Here is a 26,033-nt window from a genome sequence, read left to right as displayed (position 1 = left end):
CTGGGTCAATACTTCGGTACAAATTTGGCACTTGCTCAAAGATGTAGTGTGGTGTGCAATAGATAAAGAAAGTCCTCTAAAGAAAAGGATTGCTTATTTTGTGGTGGATAGCAAGGAAGTTAAAAACAGGCTCTTTTTCCCTCTTCCCCCCCATGCACAGACTTCCATCTTTAAAGTATAGAGATGGAAAAGGTGGAGAGAAGTAAAGAGAAATTCATCTTTCTTTTTTTTCTGTCAGGTGCATTACCAAAAAAAAAAAAAAAAAAAAAAGGAAAGGAAAAGAAAGAAAAGGAAAACACCCAGAAACCCCAAAAAACAAAACTTATTTCTTTTTAAAAATTGTAGCACAAAACAACAAAACACATTCACAAGCCACTTGTTGGCACTGTGTACCTGAGTGAGAATTTCTAGAACATTGTAGAACAAACAGCCATAAAGTTTATTAAAAAAAAAAGTTGACGGGTAAGACTTCAGTGCTTGGATGTAGCAGCTGAATTACTGGCATTATATTTACCCATAGCTTATTTCAATCTCTTGTTGTTGATATTGTTGTTTGCTTGTTGTATTTTGATTTCCTTTCCGAGCCTTTTGAGGCTGAGGTCTATTAGTCAGCTGATGTCCCAACTATTTAAGACTAACAGTTAAAGTAACAGTCAGTGTATGAGAAAGTTAATGTGCTTGGCCACTGGTAAGGATGAACCAGCTAGGGCTTCTTTAAGTCCTAAGGTCATGACCATCTTTTGACCCTTATCAGTTGGCTTGTCCTGCAATATGGTTTTCACTGTCACTCCCATAATCTACATCTGGATCGTCTTCCTCCTCATCGTACTCATCATAAATTTCTCCGTTGATGTCCTCAGCCTGGATCTCTTCTTTGATGTGTGGCTCCTCTCCTTTCACACCGTAAGTGCTCTGGATAACAGGCATCCCAGGCTCCGGGCTGCTGGACACGCTTGAGTGCTCCGAGGGCAGGTGAGGGGAGGGCATTCCCGCCATGGCGATGGCTCCAGGGTACACAACGCCAGCAGTGGCGATGGGGATCTGTGCTTGTTGCCTGTCAGAGAGGAATTCCCAAAAAGAGACCATGGGTGAGTGGGCAGTTCGAGTAAGTGCACCTCTTACTGTATAATTAATTTGCTCGTCTTGTCCAACTCCACATAGTGATTTGCACCCTACTGCTGACATTTTAAAAACTGTATCCTATTCTGATCCTGATCCCTTATTTCTTTACAGTGCCTTAGAGATGACAAGGCATTTGCATGTGCATTACCCCTTTGAGTCTTAAAATCATTCTGTTTTGTTACTATTCTATTTTATGAAAAGGAACTGAGGTGCAGAAAGTTAAGCAGAACTCAAGTCCTTGACCCCAAGTTAATTTTTCCTTCACAATAACATGGCCAAATGGTTTTTCATTTTTTTTTAATTTTTTACTTAGTTTTTTTCTTCTTAGGCTACACCCACAGCATAAGTTCTTTGGCCAGGGGTCAAACCTGTGGCTCCACAGAGACAACACCAGATCATTTACCTACTGTGCCACAGTGGGAACTCCTAGAAACATTTTTTTTTTTAAAGAATTAAACCTAAAGATAATTCAATCTTAATGGAAAAACCCTAAAGTATTAGAGCTCTCGAAATAAAACTTTGTTGCCCAGAACAATTCACGTGGTCTACCTCCTCCTGAAACAGTCTTCAGTGGGGGGAGGAAGTAGATGATGTTCACTCATGCCTTCTTTCATTCATTCATAAGTTTACTATTTCCCCAAGGACTGCTGGGTTTTGTGCTCAGCATGGAGAAGAGTCATGCACTGGATATAAATCACAGACACTGTATAGAGCAACCAGACATTTTCATGGGAATGGAAGGAATAGGAGAGATTTGAAAAGTTGTTGTTGTGGTGGTTGTTTAAGTATCCTCTAGCCATTTTCAGAACAATATTCATTATTCTTTTTTTTTTTTTTGTCTTTTTGCCTTTTCTAGGGCCACTCCTGCGGCATATGGAGGTTCCCAGGCTAGGGGATCTAATCGGAGCTGTAGATGCCGGCTTACACCAAAGCCACAGCAACTGGGGATCTGAGCCATGTTGCAACATACACCACAGCTCATGGCAACACCTGAGCTTAACCCACTGAGTGAGGCCAGGGATTGAACCCGAAACCTCATGGCTCCGAGTCGGATTCATTAACCACCGCGCCACAACAGGAACTCCCAATATTCATTATTCTAAGAAGCTCCTGGGGATCTTATTTACTGTACCAAATATGAACAACTTTACTTCTGTGGGGTTTTTGTTGTTGCTGTTTTTTTTTTTTTTTAATTTTTTATTTTTTTATTTTTAGGCCCATACCTGTTCCCAGGCTAGGGGTCAAATCAGAGCTGCAGCTGCTGGCCTATGCCACAGCCACTGTAATGCCAGATCTGAGCCACACCTTTGACCTACACTGCAGCTTACGGCAATGCTGATCCTTAACCTACTGAGGGAGGCCAGGGATTGAACCTGAATCCTCATGGATGCTAGTCAAGTTCATTACTGCTGAGCCACAATGGGAACTCCAATTTCTGGGCTTTTCTGAGAAAATTCTGCAGAGGCAATGTGTTTGCAGCTCCTGCCATAGGAAGCAGGGTAAGATATATTGAGCAAGGCATTCTTAAGCAAACTTTCCCATTCACAACCTTGTTGGGCCCTAAATAGAATCCCTCCTCTCTGTGATCTCCTAAGGCCACACATGTGACTTGAGAGTCCAGAGGCCCCCCCATACTCAGAAACAAGTGTTTCTTTTGGAATCACTTTTATGTTGTATTATCTCAACTGAGTGCTTAGTTGCTGTGGAATTTATCACTGTGAAGCCTTGGAAATAATGAAAACTGGCAAGGAAAAGAACCAGTAAGGCTTCTAAGTTTTTAATAACCAAACTTGAAAATGATTTACTCTCATATATTCTATTTTTTTTTTTTTTTGGTCGTTCTAGGGCCTCTCCCGCAGCACATGGAGGTTCCCAGGCTAGGGGACCAATCAGAACTGTAGCCGCCAGCCTACATCGAAGCCATAGCAATACGGGATCTGAGCAGCATCTGCGACCTACACCACAGCTCATGGCAACGCCGGATCCTTAACCCACTGAGTGAGGCCAGGGGTCAAACCCACATCCTCATGGATTCTAATCGGGTTTATTAACCGCTGAGCCATGATGGGAACTCCCCATATACTCTATTCTCAAGCCAGCTGTTCTCAAGCCAGCTGTTACTAAAGCTCTCTCGCCCAAGTCGCTGTTCTAGGAGCCTGGAGTGAGCTCACAGCATTCTTTCTCAGAATTAAATGGGAAACAGCCTAGACTCTGAACATACACTGTGTGTACTCAGGTTCCTTCTCAAAATGCTGCTTTGCAACTAAGCAAATATATTTTACATCCCATTAAGTGTCACGGGAAATGCTCTGGACGGAAAAAGGAGGGAAGGTACATACCCAACGTTGAAGTACTGCCTCATCTCCTGCCGCCTGTTCCGCATGATGGCCTTGTACTCGCCGATGCGCAGCTTCTTGCCATCCACCAGGCAGGTGCGCTTCGGCCTGGGCTTGTATTTGTAGTCGGGGTACTTCTCCAGGTGCTGTTTGCTGAGACGGGCTTGCTCCTCGTAATATGGCTGTTTCTCTAGGTTTGTCATAGCTTTCCAGCGAGATCCTGGGAGGAAAAAAAGGTTAGCATTCCCACAGGCATAACAACTGAGGATCTTACAAAGATATAATGGAGAATACGACCATCACAAGTGAAAGTGTTGGCCAAGTCCCAGAGATGCATAAAAACGATTACGATTCATGAGCTTTGACCCAGGAGGTGTGAGTCAAGAACACAGGTGTTGGTGGCTGGGTCGTCTAAGAAACTGTACCCACAGATACAAACACTAAGCATTTTTTTTTTTTCTGGATTGAATGAACAATGTAGCCAAACTTGTACATTATATACTTAGAAGCTCGCAGATGAGATAATGGTGGTATCTTGTTATCTTTGATTTCTACATTAGACCACAATTTAATTTGACCCTGAACTGAAAAGTTATGCAAAAACTCATTACATATTTTGTTTATTGTTTTTTTGTTTTGTTTTGTTTGCTTTTTTAAGGGCTGCACCCACAGCATGTGGAGGTTCCCAGGCTAGGGGTCTAAGCAGAGCTACAGCTGCCAGCCTATGCCACATCTGCAGCGACGCCAGATCTGAGCCACATCTGCGACCCACACCACAGCTCACGGCAATGCCAGATCCTTAACCCACTGAGCAAGGCCAGGGATTGAACCTGCAACCTCATGGTTCCAAGTCAGATTCGTTTCCCCTAAGCCATGACGAGAACTCCCTCATTACATATTTTGAACCTGAAGGTAATTTTCTAATTATTGAGTATTTTTATATGGGTGGACATTACTTATTACAAAGCCTTCTAACATATATTAGATGTAATTCTCATTCTGTCCCAAATGTTTAGGTATGCTTATGTAACTGCAGTTAAACATTCTTCTCATCAAAATTTTAATTATATAAAAATATATTAATGAACATGCACTGAGGAACTACTATGTGCTAGATACAACGCTAAAAACTTTATGTAAGTTTTTTCATTTTTATCTTTTTACCACAATCTTATAAAAGAGACAGCATTTACACCTATTTTCATAGATGGAAAAACTGTAGTTCAAATAAATGAAAGCCAGGGTCACCCAACTATTAAACTGCAGATCGGTGACTCAAATTTAGGTGTTTTTTTTTTGGTTGCACCTGCAGCATGCAGAAGTTCCAGGGCCCGGGCTTGAACCTGTGCCACTGCAGCAATGATGCCAGATCCTAGGCCACCAGGGAACTCTACAAACTCAGGTTTGATGGAATTGAAAGTGTGGTACGATGTACATCCTTACATACCTCCACTCATCCACTATATATGTTCTAACAGAGGCTTAACCACAATAAGAAGTATGTGTTCAGGAATATTTTTCTCTTAGTAAATCACTTTCGATACTACATAAAAATGTCACTTCCTGTGATATAGCATGCATTAGTAATATTAACCCTAATTGGATTTTTTTTTCTTTTCACTTTTAATTTTGGTTTGGATTCAACTAGGATTGTGAAAAACAACTGTCTGAAGCTTAATTAAAAATAGTATATTTTTAGTTCTCAATATAGATATGATTTAAAGCTTTGATTCTATCAGTACAGCTAAGTGTAGTAGTAATAGCAGTAGTAGTAATGTTTATTTTTGATTAAGCATGTAAGAAAAATCTGTTTATTTGCAGATATTTCTCTGCAAGTAATCAGCTCAACTCTACCCAAATGCACAAAGACCAAAATAACTGGAATTAGGAGATCCCAACTAAATATGTACTGGCACTGCTGTTCTTACTTGCCTTCCAAAGTCATCTAGGCATCTTAAACCTTTCGAATGAATTCTTTACTTAACCATAACTCCATATCTCAAATACAAATAGCTCACTGATGAACAGTTTTTTCCTACAAATGCAGCAATTTCAATATGGGCTTTATATTTATTACAGGAATGCAGAGAAAGGAACAGCATCTCCTCCCTTAGAACTGTTTCCTATTGAACAAGATGTTGCCTGGGTGAATATATCCACATGGGTGTTTCAAAAGTTTACAAACAGATTTTTTTCCAATCTAGAGCTAATATGATTCCATTATATTTACAACAGAAACTCAGGTTACAGTTCAAACAATAGACATTATCTTTACATTCCTTTCTCAAACTTGTGTTTAAATGCAGTGTCCAACATTTAGGCCATATCCTTTGAAGGTACAATCTCACATTCTTTATGGCCCAATATTATTTTCTAGAGGTACGTGAAAAATCTCTATGCTATTCTCAGTGCAAATATCAACACAAGTTAAGCTACCTACTATTGAACTGGATTAATTCTTCTCATAGTTTCTTTTAAGTGTTCATACCAGAATTCTGAACCTCAGTAAATAGGGAGTAGAAAAGTGAACTTAGCAGAATAACTTATTGAATAACTATAGAAACTGAACAGTGGATCAAGGATGGTTGACTTAAAATCTACTACCTATTTTTATCACTGAATAGAACAAAGAAACTAGCATTCTCCATTAGAGTAGGAATTGCCAGAGTCTTCCCTAAGTTTAAATATTCTATAAGTTCAAAAGATAACATTTTTTTTTTTTCCTAAGGAAAGGGAGTATTCATGCCTCAAAGTAACCTGCCTTGGAAAGCAAGAGCTGTTTTTAGATTTCCTACTAAGGGCATGATGCTGTATTATCGGACGTGCAATGGTGAATCATTATGGTTCCTATATTCTTGGAGCTCATATTCCAGCAGAGAAGAAATACATTAAATGTATTGGTTTAATTATAATGGTGGAAAGTACAGGAAGCTTATGAGAACATATGATAAAGAGCTTGAGTCAATCTTCTCATAGCTCAGGAAGGTATCGTCGCAAAAAGCATGGCCTGTGGAGGAAGAATGTAATGCCCAAGACCTTGTAGTGGTAAAGGGATCAGAGGAACTTAAAGTTGTTCTGGCTAAAATGCCACGGAAAAAGAATAATAAAAGATGCGTAAATTCTCAAATAAGTTAGCTTCCAACACTGGTATGAACCGAAGACACAGTATCTTGATACTTGATAATATAATTCCTCTGAAGTATCACTGAATTCCAAACTATATTTTTAAATATGGCCATATCACTAAGATCTTTTCAAAATTAAGAATTAAGGCACCATTTGGACCTGGTTAATGCTCAAGCTAACTACTCCATTTTATGACTGAGCATAAGAGTGGTTCAGTTTGGTGGCAAAAGTAGTTTTCATTTTTTAATAATAGCTTTCAAATGGGCTTAATCAAGTAACAAGTTTGGTTTTGGTTTCAATGGCTTTGCAGGTACAACAACCACTGTTTGTAGCTGTGATGTAAACCCCTGAAACACACGCTAGGAGTGGTAGGATAGCACTTCAGATTTCTTCAGAAGAGAAGAAAATCTCTCCTTTATTTGGGCATGGCTGGTTGCTTACCCTGAACCATGGACAGGGAGTAAGTTCCCTGTTGTTTTCTTTCTTTTTTCTTTTTTTCCTTTTGGTCTTTTTGCCATTTCTAGGGCTGCTCCCTTGGCATATGGAGGTTCTCAGGCTAGGGTTCTAATTGGAGCTGTAGCTGCTGGCCTACACCAGAGCCAGAGCAACATGGGATCCAAGCCACATCTGCGACCTACACCACAGCTCACGGCAACGCCGGATCCTTAACCCACTGAGCGAGGCCAGGAATTGAACCTGCAACCTCATGGTTCCTAGTCGGATTCATTAACCACTGAGCCATGACGGGAACTCCCTCCCTGTTGTTTTCAAAAGGAAAACAAAAAAAACAAAAACAGGAGTTCCTGCTGTGGTGCAATGGGATTGGCGGCATCTTGGGAGCACTGGGACACAGTGGAGATTCGATCCCCAGCCCTGCACCGTGGGTTATGGATCCAGCGTTGCCACAACTGTGGCTTAGGTTACAAATGAGGCTCGGACCTGATCCCTGGCCTGGAAACTCCACATGCCATGGAGCAGCTAAAGAAAAGGAAAGAAAAGAAAAAAAAGGGAAAAACAATGAAAAAAGAATTAAGCCTTCTACAATAAAAAAAAATTAATAATAATTACATTTAGGTATTCGTCCTGATGACAAAAAAGACGATTTCAATTAAGAATATATGATGTTCAAAATAAGAAAAAAAAATTGGTCTTGAAAGTGCTCTTTTCCGTTCTAAATCTGGCAATACAATAAAAATGAAGAGTTTAAGCTGAGCAACAGTGTCATCTCCATGGGGTCTGCAATGAATTTGCACATTTTACTCCAACTACTGTATATCTAATCAGAAAAAGATGTCCCCCATCCCCTGATCTAGTGCCAAACAGTAAAAGGTGATTCCTTATGTTAACAATTTCAGCAGAATGGCTTATTAAAACCAGATTTTAGGGTATTATAAAATGCTTAGAAGCCCTTTAAAATGTCAACTAGGATCCCCAGAGACTACGTAAAATGTCAACCCAGCTCAAGCGCCTGTTTTAAGCAGAATGAATTAGCGGCATGCTGTCGGAGGCTGTTATCCAAAACAATCAGTAAAAAGGAAAACATCAAGCTTTCTTTGTACTTTTACATGAAATGAGCCATTTAGAATGATCTTGTGGATATTTGAAGATCACTTATTTATTTGAAGCTATGACTAAATTTTGAGGCCCCAAACACCTCAGTGGGTCTTTTTCCTGCTATATCTTTCATGAACACAATTTCACTGAAAATCTTAATTCAATTAGGGAGCATTCTCTTTCATGAAGCTTATTATGATATAATCATGTAGTCATTCTAACAGTCTTTCCTTTAAACCAGAAAGGAATACTTTTAGCCAGTCACCTCTTTTCCATGAAGACTCTTGTTCTATTTCCTAAAATATTTCACATCATCAAAGCTGATATTTCTCCTCTACTTAGGACAAAGTTTTAATCAGCGATTATTATTTTTTTAGTAGTCAGACACATGGACTGAGTGATACAAAGACATGAAACAATTTTACTTTTTAGTTTGTTGGGATGTTTTTTGACATTTGGGGATTGCTAATTTCAGAATAATTGACATACTAAAATATGAAGTAAGCTTACCTAAAGTATTGTATCCTTTCTAGAGTTATGCCAAATGAAACAGATGTGGTATTTTTTTAAAAATGAAAAAATTCATATGGAAGGTAGAATATAGTTCTAAGAAAAAAAAAACAGTTCAGAGACGGTAGAGATGCAAAAAAATGCACTTTCTTTTGATCAGTTCTGGTTTTTGATTATACATGGATATATATTATACATAAATATTCATACATATTTATCCATAAATATTCATGTGTTCTATGTACACTTACAGCTTCACATGTTCATATCTTTTGAGATCACCTTCATCTAAAGCTCTCAAAATCATTTAGATGAAAATCGAGATGCAGTTTTTATTTGCTTTTGTTTCATTACAAATGCATGCTCTGGACTGGGTGGCATCTATTACCATTGTTGAAAATATGAGATCATAAAAACACAGATACATGTTTAGTAACTACTTTCAGATGACTGGTTCCTTAATGTACAGAACCAAAAGGCGCACTACACTAAATACCTGTAATTCCAAAGGCATTACAGATTTTAATAAAGTTTTAATAACTTTGATAAATTTTATTACTTATTTGTCAAAGACAAAATGTGCTGATAGAGTTAAGTGTTCCTATTCTATTTCTTATCACTTAGCTCTTAGAAGTCAGAGAATAATGACAATTTGCTTAGGTTGTCCGGAATCTGGGCACCACACTACTTGAGGGTGAAGATAAAAGATAATGAAGAGGATGACAATAATGATGATGATCGTGTCAAAAGAATAGCACCAAAGAAATGGAATCCTCTCTTCCTTCTTTCTGGGATTTAAGTCAGTGTATAATAGGTCTCTTTATAATCAGTACTCTTTCCTCTCACCCATGTTTGCTGTGTATCTATGTACACTAGGTAAATATGTACTTGGCCAAGTTAAGCTGACAGCTGCCATAGCAGGAAAAGTCCCTTTTTAAATGGTACTGAAAATATATGTAAGGTTATTAAAAGTAAAAATTTAAAAATACACACTCAACAGCTTCTTGTATCTTGACAATCTAAACTGATGTTCAGTTATAGTACTAGAACAAACATCATCACCTCCACCCCCTCCCCCACAACAGGACGAATTCTGTAGTCCACAAAGAAATAAGCATGGCCAATACCAAACGGAGCAGCTTATCTGAAAAGAACGCTTCTTCCTAGTCTTGGTACAAATATTTTTAGATTTTTTAAGAAGAGAAAATATTACAACAGCTAGTACAGAAACACACAAGGCAATTAGCTACAGATTTTGGGCATAGTTTCGTGATGAACATGGACTGCTTCACCATCAGAAGAGAAGGGTCAATCAATGATGGTCCAGCTTATTTCTGGATAAGTAGAAAACATGAGTTCCTGGCCTCTGAATCCAGTTTCTTTCGACAAATGCAGAAGAGAGAACTATATATTTATTTCATATATCTCTTAACCCTGAATACTCTCCTTACCCAGTATCTTGCTGATGTTGGAGTTGTGCATGTCGGGAAAGGCTTGAAGGATTTTCCTTCGTTCATCTTTAGCCCACACCATGAAGGCATTCATTGGACGCTTTATGTGGGGTTCATTGCTACCACGCCCTCTGGATTCTCTATAAATTCTTGATTCTGAGACTCCAGCACTTCCTAAAAACAGGGAACACGGCTTCACATTAGTGTTACATTTTTTGGCAGTTCTCTTCCTTGCATTATTGTTTTTTGGTCCATTAAAATATGTGAAAAGGAAAAGCACATCTGATAACAGCACTTCTAGTTCTTGAGCCAGATGCTCGTTTATGAAGTTTCTGTGATAAGCCTCATGGTGGCAAATATTGTATTGGTATTTTTTAATCCACTTCTAATATATTTAACCTTTCTTTCAATGGGCTATGGACTGTTTCACCATTTACTTTCAAGAGCAGACAAGAAACCTGAATCTGTGATCTTTGATGCAAACTGGAAATATAACAGTTGGATTAGATCAATAGGCATGCCAGTACTGTAGAAATATTGATTAGGTCAAAAAGCTCAGAAAGTGTGAAATATCAGTCTTCAGCAGAAAGGGTGACTACAGGGAAAGATGAGTCTCTGCTACCTAAAGACTGTCAGAACGTGGTATACTCAGGGCCCTTTCCTCTCTGAGGTTATATAAATAAAAACACTACTAAATAAATGTTTGAGGTTAAAATACAATGTAGATATTTCTTGTAGTGTGTCTGACTCCTTTGAAATTATGTGTTAATAAATGCGTGAAATATGCTGATGCAGCAATGACAGTCTGTTCCCCAAAGGATATGTGAAGTAGAAAAAGAACAAAGGAATAGTTACATCACTATCATTTCTTCGAAAGTCTACAGTCACATATTTCCCTGAATTTCCCCCCTAACATCTAAGTTATCCAAAGAGACCCAATGCTGATTATCTTCCAATTAGCATGACTCAGGATGATAAAATGCAACCAAGAGTCACAATGGAACCTATGGGAGGTGCAGTCACTCCTCTAGGCTTCTGACTTTTTGTAGAATGGCTTCAGTAGATTAAACTGCTTCAAGAGCTACTTGAAATTAGGCAAAGAAAATAAGGAGAAGGGGGAAAATACCAAGAACCCTGATACTAACTTTTTCAGGGTGATCATTACAAAAGACGAGAGAGATGGTAGCATTTTTACATGGCAGCATGTAAAAAATTTAAATATTTTGGGGATTTTTAGAGCTTGTAATATCAATAAAAGTGCCACTTTTCTTCCTTCACACTTCCTTTCCTTTCTTTTCTTAATTTGAAGGAATAGGAATGAACCAAAATTACCTAGACTCGAAGACCTGTATTGCAACAAACAAAAAAACACAGCATATTTGGAGTTTCTCATCATTTCTCTTTCATAATATGCTCTTTGGTCTTATGAAGATTGGAAAATATTTTGCATAAAGCATGATTGGATTTAACAAATAAGAGCAACAAAAATTTTGATTTTTAATGCTGATTACCATGGGTTTATTTTAGCATGCTAATACAACTTAAAATTTATGAAATGTGTTATTACCAGTAACTGTCTTTTTATTGACAAAAATGAGTGCAAATATATGGTGACATCTTTCTAAAATGGGTTTCTAACTATCAAATGATCATTTGCACATCTGCTTTTTCTTGTTCTTACACCTTACAGAACACAAGCAATAAAACGAACATTATGTGACTTCATCAAAGCTAAACAAGCACTTTGTATGTACTCAGGCCAGGTTTATCTTAGCCAAACAAAGCAGAAAAGAGAAGGAAATGTTTGGCTACAACAGGCTAGAAAACCACAGAATTTCTTCGCTATCCAATTCAATAAAATTTTGTCTTGACAGAATTATCGGTTAAATGCTCAAGTGCAGCTAGTCCCCTGGCTAGTGCAGAATGAGATTTAGAAGGAGAATTGGCCCAAGGCACAGAGGAGACAGCTGTGTATTTGGGGGATTCAAGGGAAGTCCTTCTCTTCTTAAGTATGCTTCCCACCAGTTTTCCCTGGTGCCATCTTTTCTCTATTCAGGGAACTTTTGCCATAGCAACAAAGGTGAACTCTTAAGATGCATGTATGTCACCTGACATTCGAGAGAGGGTCCCTGTCAAGGTTCAGTGTCAGAGGAATACCACTTTCTTCTTCTTCCCTCTTTGCTGGGCTATCAGAATTAGAGCATCAATTTATTGAGTTGTCTCTGTAGATGTTTAGCATATTCACGGATGACGCAGACAACAGAAATCTTGAGGCACATGAGGGAAGCAGAAGACTGCACAGCTGGAGTTGTAGTCAGGTAACAGATGGGAGGTGGGACTCATGACTGTGTGGTAGACAGTGTAAGAGAGAAAGGGTCCCCAGTGCAAAAAAAAAAAAAAAATCCTGAAAATGTCCTCTGAGCCCCGTATTCCGGTCAGGGTTTGACAACTGAAAACTATAAGAAATAGGGAAGCGACAGACAGGGTAGATGCTGATCGGGAGCATTTGCTTTAGAATCACACCCTCTTGAATCCAAGACCTGCCTTTGGCACTTACAGCCCTGCAGTCTTGGAAAGAATGACTCAAAATTCCTAAGGGCCAATCTCTGTTAATAGTATTTATCTCACAGGTTGTGCTGGGGGTAATGAGACAGTCTATGCAAAGCACTCAGCACAGGGTTCAGCACATGGGAACTGCTCAGAAAATGTGAACTCTTATCGTTACGACCAGGCATGAGGTGGCTGTTGGTATATTTTTTAATAGTTTTAATTGGTGCTAAATAGACACCTCTGCACACTACTGAAAAAGTACAAAAAATTTCACAAACCATCGGAATCTCCACTCATATTGAAATCCATCATGGCATGGCTAAATTTTCCTTCTTCATTCTGTTTAACTGCCAGTTGCTGAGTCAGACTCTCCAGTGTTGTTTTTTCCTTTAAAAAAAGAAATTTATAATGAGAGCTCAATCTGAAAATTATAATTCTTCAGAGAACTTTTTTGTGTGTCTGTGCCATAGATACTATATTCACTTAGGGAAGGGATGAGATGTTGATTTATTCACCTGTGCATGCTCAGCACAGGCACTGAGGTCATTGAAGCAAATTATGAGTGGGTTTTTGAAGGAACTCTGGTTCTTAGAATCCCCTATACAGTCTTGGCATTTGGGGTTGCTCTGCCTAAGGGATGTATGCTGGGATCCTTAGAGACAACCTTCCCAAATCACAAAATGTGCACAGAAATTTTATGGAAGCAAAACCTGTTTTACAACATTTGGAATGCCTGCTTTATTTTTAGCCAGACAGGGAAAGTATAGAAGTGGCATGGGGCCCAGACAAAGTCTTCCAATAGTCAGGTGACCAAATGATAGAAACATAATTCACAGTAGTGCCCTCTGGTTGCCATCTCCCTAAATGCCATCTGCATTCCTCATGCAAGGGTAATGAAGATGTTTAAATATTCATTGCTAATTGCTTGTCAAGTCTCTGTACATTCAATGTGAGTGCCTGCTACTTGGACCACAATTTGATTTGGATTGCTAAGCCAAAATATTGAGTTGGCGAATTATTTGAGATACAAATATACCAAAATTAGATCCGCGAAGACATCAAGTCATTTGAAAGCATGCAGTGCACGATTTGAATTCAGGGAGAACATGGCATGACAAACTAAATTATTTTCAAGAAAAATATAATGCCTAATGTAAACCACAAGAGATTTTAATCTACTTCTAAAGTCAATAATTGGGTGAGTCTAAGAACCGGAAAGCCTAAGGTAAAAGGTTGACAACTTTCTCTAGCATTCTCCATCATTGCTCTGAGGATGATGGCATCCCAAAACAGCTTTAAGAAAAGCACCTATTAGATTTCATTAAATTTGCTCATGTTTCTGTATAATTATGCACCTCATGTTCTGAGGAACATAGTCATGAATTACACAACTAAAACACATACACTGTTGACACAATAAAAGGTTCACAGAAAATAATCAACTATTTAAGATAATTGTATTACAGGCAAAGGACCCAATGAATGGGCTCATCAAGAGCCAATAGGCTATTGAAAGTCTTCACAGAGTACATGATTTATGTCTACAAAATCTCTGAAAGTATTATAACCGTCCATATTAGATGAAAAATTCCCTTAATTTAGTGGCCTTGGAATTCATATCTCTGCTCATCAGAGTCTGAACATGATTTAATAGAAAAAAAATACTTTAAAATTGTCAACCGGTATAAAATACATCAGGGAAACTAGAAACAAAATAGTTTATATCAACTTTAGTTCTACAGGATTATATGGTACTAAAATTGAAATAAATTATATATTTAAAAATGTATAACTTCTCATAATTTGGTATGTGGTATAAATTGGTGTTTTTCATCTGCTTTAGAGGTTCTGAATTTCTTTTGCTGAGAGAGTCTGCTGTATATATATATTCGGCTGAGCCCAGGAGCACCAAGGACACCAGCTTAACAGGCTCTCTTTATAGTAAATGTAGCTGTTAAAATAGAAGACAGTTACATTAAAAAAAAACCCCACATTCCATCAACATGATCTGATAGTCCCCGGGTCAATGAAGACTCTACTGTACCATCTTTGGGGAAGATTGTACTGGGCATGGATCACCTCTCAGGTTTTGAATTCACAGTGTATAGAGCAAAAATGCTGCATATTTTCTAGAGGGTTTTCCATTTTGAAGTAAAGTCTTTCAAGAAGAAAAAGCAAAATGAAGGCAATCGGAGTAGAAAAAAACCTAAATGTTAAGTGACTGAAAGTTCTTAGTTCAGCTGTATGGATCTTGTGCCATCTTACCAAGAAGCTAAAATTAGCAAAGGATGAGCTGGGAAAGTCACAAGCAGTTTTTACAAGAAGTAACCTCTAATCAACTACCTCTAAAGCACATAGTATAATAAAATGATTCAGTTAGTTACTCAAAAGTGGAATTTACGATACTTCTTAAGAGGATGTCTGTGGGAGATGGTGGAAGAAAACACAGTAAGCTGCACTTCTTTCGTGACCTTTTGCATAGTCATTTAAGCTAATTCTCAGACATATGAACAGGGAAAATGAGAGGTGATTGGAGGAACTAGAGAATGTGCACTGTGCCTTTTGTTAAAACAGCTTAAAATAGAATGTAAATCAAAATAGTAACATTGCCACAATTTAGAAACACTTGCCGACAATGAATTCAGAAGACATAGAAGAATTGAGGTAAAGGGGGTTTATCATAAAACCAAATAGGTATATGGTAAATATATGATATACAAAAATGTAGGAGTTCCCTGATGGCTCAGTGGTTTAAGGATCTGGCGTTGTCACTGCTGTGGCTCTGGTTACTGCTGTGGCATGGGTTCAGTCCCTGGCCCGGGAACTTCTACATGCCATGGGCACAGCCAAAAAAATAAAAAATAAAATTAAAATAGAGTGGTTATATGGTAAATAATTAGCTATACAATTCCATATGAAAATCGATCCTGTAGTAAAAGTTCATATTTAGTTCTTATCTACAGAGGCAGATATAAATCTACGTATGAATTTGATTCTAGATAATATACTGAACCACCAAAAGAATGAGCTGGACTGAAAAACAGTCCTCAAAAGTTTAAATTCAATCTACTCAGGCATATTGGAGGAGAACCAGCCAAATGTTAAGAAGCATAAATGCTGGTTCACTGGGAAGAACTAAAACTTGTGATTCAGTACCTTGGGTTAAATACTTCCCCTTCCAAAGCCTCTTTTCAATGGTGCAGATATTACTGAAAAAGGTAATACTAACTTATAATTAAGTTAATCCTTTCTAAATTGAAGCAGCTGAAACAAAATGAGGGTAGCAAATATCAGATGGGGAGGTGGTAAATGGGAAGATGTTGAAAATAAGAAACACCAAAGAAACTGAGTTTGTGGAAATTAAAAAAAAAAAATGTGGATGCGCACAAGTGACAATTTTTACCAAACTTATATTCTTAGTTCCAACTTGCTCTGATAAAAGCACATTAGGAAAGAATTTGCATAGAAAAAGACCCCCACCCCCAGTCTCCCCACTTTAAGATCAGTGTTCTTGAACACAAATCCAGTATAGCACTTATATTCTGCTGTCCTCTCAATACTACCCAATGCTAATCTGAAGCTTATAAGAGTCTCCCTTCTACTTATTTTTTCTGTTAGACATAAAACAAACAAATAAACAAAAATATATTTAAAGAAATACTGGCCAAAATTCTGAACTGCTCTGAGGAACATCAGAGTAGAAGGTGCAAACAGATAATTATGACAAGGGAGTCAAAATGAAATAGTCCAGAGGGTGTATACATAAGAACAAACAAGATGATCTAGATGCTTTCTCTCTTGAATAAAAACTAGCTATTGAAAAATAACTAGAATTCCCATAAAAGGATGAGTCCTACCCAGTTAATCAAATATTACACAACTCTGTAGGTTTAGTAAAGTCAAGGAGGAAACATTAGGTAAAGCCTACTCTTACTTTAAAATTTTTCTGATCCCATGTTGACTTGAACAAACATTCAAGTGAATCATACCTCATCTACAGAAGGAAAGTTTCAGACAATATAGTTTATTGGGGTCAAATGAGTAACTCTAAAACTCAACATTCAAAGAATTATTATTAATGTATTAATATTCATGTAGGAAATCTGACAGCTGATTTTGGGCTCTGCAGCCTATCCAGTGACTTACATAATGGAAAACAGCACTGCTATTGTTTGCACATGATATCAAGCTAGGGTGGAGATCAACAAGGAAAGCCAAGAAATACCTAAAGAGATGTAGGTGACTTGTTGATTAGCAGTGATGAGCAAGTATCTATGCTTTCTAGACTAGCAAAATTCTGAATGGCAGAAGGCCACAGAGATTAAAGGGAAAAGGACATACTTGAAAATACAGAAAATAATCTATATAGAAGATAATGAGCTTGGGATTAGGGACATGACAGTTTAACCAAACTCTGCCATATGTATTAGCCATCTTACTTTAGACAAATCAATTAACCTCCCTGAGTCTTAGAATTTTAATTTGTAAACTGGGGTTTAAATATATGATAGATTCTTACCAGTTTAAAAAATGAAAAAGCTATGGCTAAAAGTAACTAAGGGAAATAGAAAAGATAAAGATTCTTCCTAACATATAAGAACTATAGGAATAAGAGTTTTTCTTGTGCCGTAGCAGTTAAGGATCCAGCATTGCCCTCGCAATGGCCTGGGTCACTTCTGTGGCGCGGGTTTGATCCCTGGTCAGGATACGTCCACATGCTATAGGGGTGGCCAAAAACCAACAACAAAACAAAACAAAACAAAATAATTATAATTATTTATAGTTAGTTCATATGAGCATTAAGTATCCTGCTATGGTTATAATCCTTTACTGGCCAGAGTAGTGGACAAATGCATTGAAAAGAAGGATGTTGGTGACGACTCTAAAAATTGTTGGTATTGTCTTCTTTCCTTTTGTCTATCATCCCTGACACTGTATTTAACCTTTTATTTTCCAGGCATGCTCAGGCATGATGGTTCACAGCTCCATAATATAAGTCTAGCACACATTTAAGTTGAAAAGTTCTCCTATTCCATTACTTCAACTTATAAAGAAAACAACTTTAAAAAAACACTATGTTTGTAAGGGCTCCAATGCACATCCTTTGTTGATGTTTCATAGAGCAGTCAAAACAAAAAAACATACAAACTATACTTAAGAGGAGTAGATATTTCCTGAGTTACCTAAGCCTAAATTAAACAATCCATGAGTAGATGGTTCCTGTATTGCTCCTTGAAACTGGGATTTATATAAGTGATGAGCTTTGTTCCCCATCAGACACACACACACACACACACACACACACACAGATGTGGATCAGCTATCATAATGGACATCCCTGAAATAAAGCTCACAAACCTATAAAACTCATAAAAAGCACATGCATGAAATGACAGAATAGAGTGTGACTGTCAAATGTTGACTCAGTACCAGTTAAACCCCTTCTGGCTGCACTCTTTTATGATCTCCTTCTATACTAATGACACGGGAAGAAGAGAGAAACAAAAAAGGTTTTTAACCCTCCAATTATGTGAACCTCACAGACCACCAAAGAAGATGAAAGATTATTTATGTCATAACAATTTATCAGTTGGAGATTTTTTTTCATCAGCGTAAGTAAAATATAAAAATAATGCACATGTTGAAGAACCTCTTCAATCTCTCAGTTTAACCCTTGTTTACTGAGATCTCCATTTTCTTCAAAAATCCCATCCACCTGGGTAACCTAACAACACAAAGGGGAGAGAAAGCTCTGTTGAAAATTGTTTATAAATTATGTACAAACACACACATATTTTCCTCCAATAACAACAAAAGTGCAAGTTGAAGAAATCTTTTTCTTTGTTCTGGTCAAATGTTAATTTATCTGTTAGGGTAATCCCAAACACTTTGGTACTTTGAAATCTAATAACCTGTAGGAATATTTTTCCATTCATTTTCTCCATCAGAGAATCATATATATGATTGAAAAGGTCCATAAATATTCTTTTGTCTTGTCATCTACAAAAAGGCCTTATCTAATCATAACTTTTCCCCTTCTAAATTCAAAGATTCTCCTAGCAGAGAAAATCATGAATTAGACCCCAAATTTTATTTCACAGTGTAATTTCCTTTAAGAGCCAGGTTCATGAAATGTTTCCTGAAGTGTAATTCTTGATAAATTTAATAGAAACTTAATTTCATCAGGAATCTGATCAAAGTGAAATGTGTTGGCAGGTTAAGTTTTCTTAAGAAGTATTATGAAGCTGAAGATACATGGAAACTGTTTCAAAGGAAATACACAGCTTCTATGAATTCAAGTCTTAATCTGGATGAATATATTTCCAAGATAGTTAAATGACTTGTGGGAAAAACATCAATGACTCCCTATTTAAGATTTTTAAAGAACTGATTTTATTTTGTTTTGTTTTGTCTTTTTGCCTTTTCTAGGGCCATACCCATGGCATACGGAGGTTCCCAGGCTAGGGGTCTAATCAAGGCTGTAGATGCCGGCCTATGCCAGAGCCACAGCAATGCGGGATCCGAGCTGCGTCTGCAACCTACACCACAGCTCACAGCAACACTGGATCCTTAACCCACTGAGTGAAGCCAGGGATTGAACCCGCAACGTCATGGTTCCTAGTTGGATTTGTTAAATGCTGAGCCACGATGGGAACTCCAAGAACTGATTTTTAAAGTGGGATAAATATTGGACAGTAGATGATATATAATTCTGCTTTTTATGAATGAAGAGAGAATTTGAGGAATAATGACCTGAGCACTTAGTCTGTGTTCCAGAAAAGAGAGACGTGGTTGTTACAGGATTAGTTAAGAGCACTTAGAAGAGGATGTGGTGACCAGAAGCAGCTAGTATGGATTCATTAAGAAAAACTACGTTGTAATGGTCTAGTTTCTTTTTCTCCAGAAAACTGGAAAGCAGACCAAGAAAGTTCAATTGACATAATATTTTGGACTTAATTCAGCTTTGGGTTATGGTCTTATAAATATCCTTGTGGTCTTAATGGAGAAATTGCACAGGACCTTGAAAAAGAGTTGAAGAGGAGATCACCAATCTCTGTCTTTAGATATCTGAAGAATCTCCATGTTTAACAAGAATCAAGATCTGTTATTTGTGAAAGAGATAGGATTTGGCCATGTGCAGTCAAGAAAGAGAATACTGACCAATGGTTACAACTGACCATGTAAAAGATATGAAGCACTGAAAAAAAGAATCATCTAAAAGAGCTGTCTATCCACTGGGTGGGCTGTCATAGGATGCAAAAAATTTCACCTCCCTGGAGGTTTCTAAGTATTAGGCATAGGATTACCGCCTGGCAATTCAACATCAGATGACAGGTTGAATTAAGGGCCCTTTTCATTTTCTTTCAATTCCATGTCCCACTTGACTGGAGTCCCTCAAACAAAACTAAAAATTTTTTTGTCTTTTTTTTTTTTTTTTAAGGGCATATGGAGGTTGCCAGGCTAGAGGCTGAATCAGAACTAAAGCTGACAGCCTACACCACAGCTACAGCAATGCAAGATCCAAGCCACATCTGCAACCTACACCACAGTTCGTGACAATGCCAGATCCTTAACCCACTGAGTGAGGCCAGGCATCGATCCTGCATCCTCATGGATACCAGTCGGGTTTGTAACTGCTGAGCCACCATGGGAACTCCCAAAACTAAAATATTTTGACAAATGTATAAAACCATAAGTGGTGTTTCTCTATCCATGATGATTATTGCCTCAGGGGTTGTTAATTATGTTTCAAAATGCAAAGGCACTCCCCTCAGATTAAGAATTCTATAATCATTTTATTAAATTAAAAGATGATATTTGAGATTATGAAACAAAAAATAAAAATATGATTATTGAAATAAATTTTGTGAAGAAACTGTCAATATTCAGATTACAGATTTAGGTACATTGTGAAAGACACAGAGTTATATATCCAAATTCAACATTATTGCCATGGAGAGGAAGAAGTCATTGAGGTCTGAGGGTGTAATGTACAGAAAAGCCACTCAAAGGAATCTATAGAGTCATTCACAAATCATCCACCAAGAAGATACACATGGATAATATCATGGTAAAATACTGGCCCTTGCTTACTTGTCCCATTGTTGCTTAGGGTGTGTATATGTGCAAGAGGGAAGTTGTAGGAGAGGAAAAAAACTAAGAACTGTGTTTTCAAATGTCTGTAGATATGTTCAGCATTCAGCCAAAAATCTGAAAAAGATGTTGTGGTGAATGCATTAAGATGTGGTACATACATACAATGGAATACTACTCAGCCATAAAAAAGAATGAAATAATGCTATCTGCAGCAACATGGATGCAACTAGAGATTATCATACTAAGCGAAGTGAGTCAGAAGGAGAAAGACAAATATCACATGATATTACTTATATGTGGAATCTAAAATATGGCACAAATGAACCCATCTACAAATCAGAAATAGACTCATGGACATAGAGACAGACCTGTGGTTGCCAAGGGGGACAGAGGATGGAGTGGGATAGAGTGGGAGTCTGGGGTTAGTAGATGCAAACTACTAGATTTAGAATGGGTAAGCAATGAAGTCCTACTGCACAGCATAGGAAACTATATCCAGTCTCTTGGGACAGACCATGACGGAAGATAATATAAGAAAGGGAATGTATACATACATATATGTATGATTGGGTCACTTTGATGTATAGAAGAAATTGGCACAACACTGCAAATCAACTATACTTAAGTAATTAAAAAAAGGGACATTGCTATTGCAAGCCAGAGCAGCTACAGATACTGTGCATACCAAGTCAAATCAGAGGGGTTAATGTGAGAAAAATAGGAGGCCAACAAAGAGAAACAATAGAATTCACAGCCTACACAGGATGTCTGGTAGGTGAGAGGAACACACAGATATAAATACAAAACTGGACTGTTGTCTGATGATAACTGTTCTGTAAATAAAGGGTTGCTCAGCTACAGGAACATTCAGAATCTTTCTCTTTAATTTTTCCTTTTCATGGAATAAAGGCTATGAAAGTGTCCACATTCTTATAAATGTAGGCTCAGTAGCCAGTAGTTACCTCAGTTAAATAAATATAATTGGTCTGTTTTAAAGAGAAATGGTTTGGTTCAGAAATAGTGGGTGTGACAAACAGAAACAGGCATATCAGGGTTATAGATCATTTTTCAATTAACTGCGGCAGTTTTAGGGAAAAAAAGGTAGATTAGAATAGATGGTTAAAATCTCATTTTAATGAACAGCTAAAACTTCACATGTTTTATGAAAGTGGCTACGAGAAGCAAAATAAATAAGATTGAACATATTCCTTCTATTTCTTAGCTCATTCTCTAATGAAGGGGGCTGGTACTTGGTGAAGAAAGACCTAGAAAGGGAGCAGAAACAGGAAAAACAAAGAATTGAAAAAAAGATGCACAAATTGTAGAAATGCTGATTGATTAAAGGAGACTTTGGTGATAAATCTTCAAAAATATACTAAATAATACACATGACCAACACTGGGTATAAACTAATCAAACAAACAGGCACTGGGTTACTTTCTTGAACTTCTTCAGCATGGATTATTAGAAAGAGACTGAAATTTGAGCCTGAGGACCTTGGCTTAAAAACTGATCAACCACATGAATTCCTATAATGATCTCACATCTCAAGTTTTTTTTATTGTTCAAAGAGAGGAATACTGTTCTACTTATCCTATAGTAAAAGACAAAACTGATGTGAAAGCAGTTTGAAGAAGGTAACATACAAAATAAATACCAAAAGCTATTATTACTTCCGTGACTCAAAATGAAGTCTTTCTCAATGGTACAAGAGGAGGGAAGGTATAATCGGAAAAATTCAAATAAGCCTTTTGAAATAAATGCTAAATTCAGACTATTTTCTTCAAACTTTTTAATCCATATTGTTAAAGTCTCTTGCAATAAATGACAATAGAGAATGCAAGACATCTACTAACTTTAAGAAGATAATTATACAAAAGCCTCTTGGATTATTTCAATGCCTTTAATGTCTAACTGTCTTGAAGGCAGTTATCTGATCTTGAGGAGGAGGAAGGAGCAAGAGGGAAGGGAAAGAAAGATCATCCTTAACAGACCAAGTTTTTAAAAATTACAGTTCTGTTTCCAATCTGCAAATAAGTTCATTTGTATCCTTTTTTTCAGATTGCACATCAGATACACTGTGGTATATGGAATGACTGACCAATGGGGATGTGATGTACAGCACAAGGAACTCTACTCGATATTCTGTAATAATTTATGTGGGAAAAGAATCCGAAAAAGAATGGATGTGTGTATATACATACAACTGAATCACTTTGCTGTACAGAAGAAATTATCACAACATTGTAAATCAACCATACTTCAATCAAATTTAAGTAAACATACTTGTAAAATAAAAAAAAGCAAAAACAAAAACCAACAACAAAAAACCCTTCTGATCCAACATCAAAAGTGGTTCTTATTTTACTTATAAAAATTTTGAAAAAAAATTTAAAAATGTGGTCATGTAGATTTACAACCCCATACCTTAGCATAATTATCATTGTTGCTGCCTCTAGTTTTTTATTTATGCACTCTGGACATGTACTTTTAAAATATCTAGATCATTCTCCACACAGTGTTTTCAAACCTGCTTTTTTCAGAAAGACTAATTGTGAGCATGTCCTCCTATCTTTAAATGAATAGACAATTTCAATCACCAGGCCAGTGGGTGTCTATCCGAAAGCCCAATTTGGCATGCCCTATGTGTCTCATTTTATTGGACCATCCTGCACTAACCCCTCTACCAGAATGATGTAAAGAACACAAGACTCTCTGTTTGAAAACATGCACAGCTTTTCTAGGCTTGAAAATTAAACCATAAAAAGTTTACTGGAAAAAAAAAAAAACCTTTAAAAAGCTCCTTAAAAACTCACACCATAATTGCTCCCCACCAAGCGTGGGCACTTGCTAGCTGCAAGTAGTGGCACTGTGACAAATGTAGCAAAACTGAAAGCAGGCTATACTAAGAGAAAGGAAAAGTCTTCCACTGGCCATCTGTGAAAATAAGGCATGTGGCCATTAAATGCAGAGGCTGTAAATATACACAAACTCCATGAAGCAAATGGCAAAAAAGGACTAAACTTCAAGCTCAAACAAATCAAAATGTTTAATGCATAGTTACCACTGCTGGACGAAAACAGCTCTGATCTTTGCAGTCTGCAAACTCGGCATGTATTTCAATTAAATACCCCCAAAAAGAAAAGAAAGAAAAAGAAAGAAATGAAAAGACACAGAAGAAAACCATCTGGAACAAAAGGCTATAGACAGCCTATACTCAATTTCTAGAAACAAACAGCCCCTTTAACTTGCACCAGCCTGTTGAGAATGTCGATTGGAATTATTGAAAGGCTGACATATAGAGTGATGGATGGGTGATGACATAATACCTATTTGCCTTTTTGTCATGGTCTTTGAAAACTGGCTGCTCTGTGCTGATAATATTCACTAAGGGGTTTTCCTCTCCCCTTCTGTCCCATAAGCAGTGTTCCCTAGCTAAGACAGAGAATTAAGAAGGTTTTATGAATGAAAAACAAAAGAAAAGAAAACCTAAGGATCAAATGCCAACTTGCACATAAAAAGCTGGTCCAGATTTTCTAATAATTAGTTGCCTAGAAAGCAGTTCTCTATTCATTTTATAAAAATTTTCAGAATAGATTCCAATAATAAAAAGGCAAATATTCAACTTCCGATTCTCTATATCTTTCAAAGTCACTAAATAAATAACTACACGTAAACAGAGAGATAAAATATTTACACTCATTTTTATAGAGAGAAAATATTAATCATTTGAGTTATTTTAATTTGTTCCGAGGTAAATTCTAAGCAAAGGATTTAAAAGTTTGGAGACATTTTTGTTTGACTAAAACACATACATACATGCTCTCCCACAACCTGAGAAAAAGCTTCTGTTTTTTTTACACTGCTGCAGTGATCTATCTTATTTCCTCCTAAACGATTTACCTAACATACCTTCTTCCTTCATGGAGTTTTTTCTCTAACCACTGAAATGTCTAGTTCTAATTTGACATCTCTAATTCATTTAGCTAAAGGCTACATCTACAAAAGCCATCTATAAATCATTAATTAATTGTAGTGTCTGCCATTGAATGCAAAGGCATGAGTTCCTTCATATTCACTTTTTCAAAGGAGACCTGTAATTCACAATTCCTCACATGCCTTCTCCTAATCTAAGAAAAAGCACATGTTAGATAATGCTGAACTAGATACACTGTGTCAGTTTCTGAAGAGTTAACACTGCTGGCCCCATCCATCACATGGCCAGCGAAGCATCAGGAAAGAATGATGGATGTAAAATTATTACAGGGCTGCCATCCGATACACTTACTGCCATTTGTAACTAATGTTGGGACTGACACAGTTTTTTTCATTATTAAACATCCGCATTAAGTCAACATTGGTCACTGTCATTTCATGTTTGGCACTCTGTTAAAGGAAAGGAAAAGAGGAGACAATGGCAGAAAAGAGAATGTTTTAATGGAAGAATTTCCAAGTGCCAGGGTAATAAAATTCACCTTTGTTCACCAAGTCCATCCAGTAGTATGTGAGAAGGCTTCTTATGAATATGACTGATACCAAAAAGGGAAACTAGTTTCAGTACTGAGTAAATCATCATTTAAAATACACATATTGATCACTAAATTTTCATTTTATTCTGTGGAAATTTGCAAAGAATTTTCATAGAACTTCAGAAGGAAAAGTAAAACATTTTCCCAGCTATTATTTTTTTTTTGGGGGGGAGTATCACTCATGGCATGCAGAAGGTCCTGGGCCAGAGACTGAACCTGCACCATTGCAGTGACCTGTGGCACAGCAGTGACAATGTCAGATCCTTAACCTGCAGAGCCACCAGGGTACTTCCTGGCTGTTCTTATTTGCAGTTATGGATAAATTCATAGCATGTGTAGGGTTTTGATTTCAGGTATATTTCAGGCCATTAATGATTGATGAATACATTTTCTACCTTAAGAAATATATGCACATATTTGTATGTTTATTTTTGTGATATCTATTTTATGTACAAAAAACAATACAAATGTTGGCCTTAGCATCTGTGTGTAAACATACAGTCACTGATTTAACATGGCATCAGGCAATGTTTTCTTGTACACATACTTGTAAATTAATTCTTCCTGAAAAAAGCTATAAGGCCCTGGACATGTAACAGCGAAGAGCAAAAGTAGTTAGAAACATGACTACAAATATAAGATAATTCAAACAAACCAATGTTATGAAGGAAATATTGGAGAGTTTTGATACCATTTTTATAATGTAGGTGTTGCTGACAGTGGCCTTTTCCTACCCAGTAACCATTTTGGTTCCTGAC

General features: G+C 37.1%; 1 protein-coding gene across 17 annotated transcripts in view; it reads right to left on the bottom strand.

The window, feature by feature from the left end:
• Nucleotides 1-312: 312 nt before the first annotated feature.
• The window catches only part of SOX5 (SRY-box transcription factor 5), a 999,607-nt gene continuing 973,886 nt past the window's right edge, over nt 313-26,033 (bottom strand). For all 17 annotated transcript variants that reach the window (XM_047787389.1, XM_047787393.1, XM_047787388.1 and 14 more), the window contains 4 exons: nt 12,928-13,036; nt 10,100-10,273; nt 3,462-3,678; nt 313-1,054 (listed from right to left, as the gene is read on the bottom strand). In XM_047787389.1, the coding sequence (XP_047643345.1) occupies nt 751-1,054; nt 3,462-3,678; nt 10,100-10,273; nt 12,928-13,036 (804 nt within the window). In that variant the 3' untranslated portion in view covers nt 313-750. The remainder of the gene's footprint in view (nt 1,055-3,461; nt 3,679-10,099; nt 10,274-12,927; nt 13,037-26,033) is intronic.

Source organism: Phacochoerus africanus, chromosome 7, assembly GCF_016906955.1.
Source record: "Phacochoerus africanus isolate WHEZ1 chromosome 7, ROS_Pafr_v1, whole genome shotgun sequence".
Taxonomy (NCBI): domain Eukaryota; kingdom Metazoa; phylum Chordata; class Mammalia; order Artiodactyla; family Suidae; genus Phacochoerus; species Phacochoerus africanus.
This window is presented reverse-complemented; position numbering and strand designations above follow the sequence as displayed.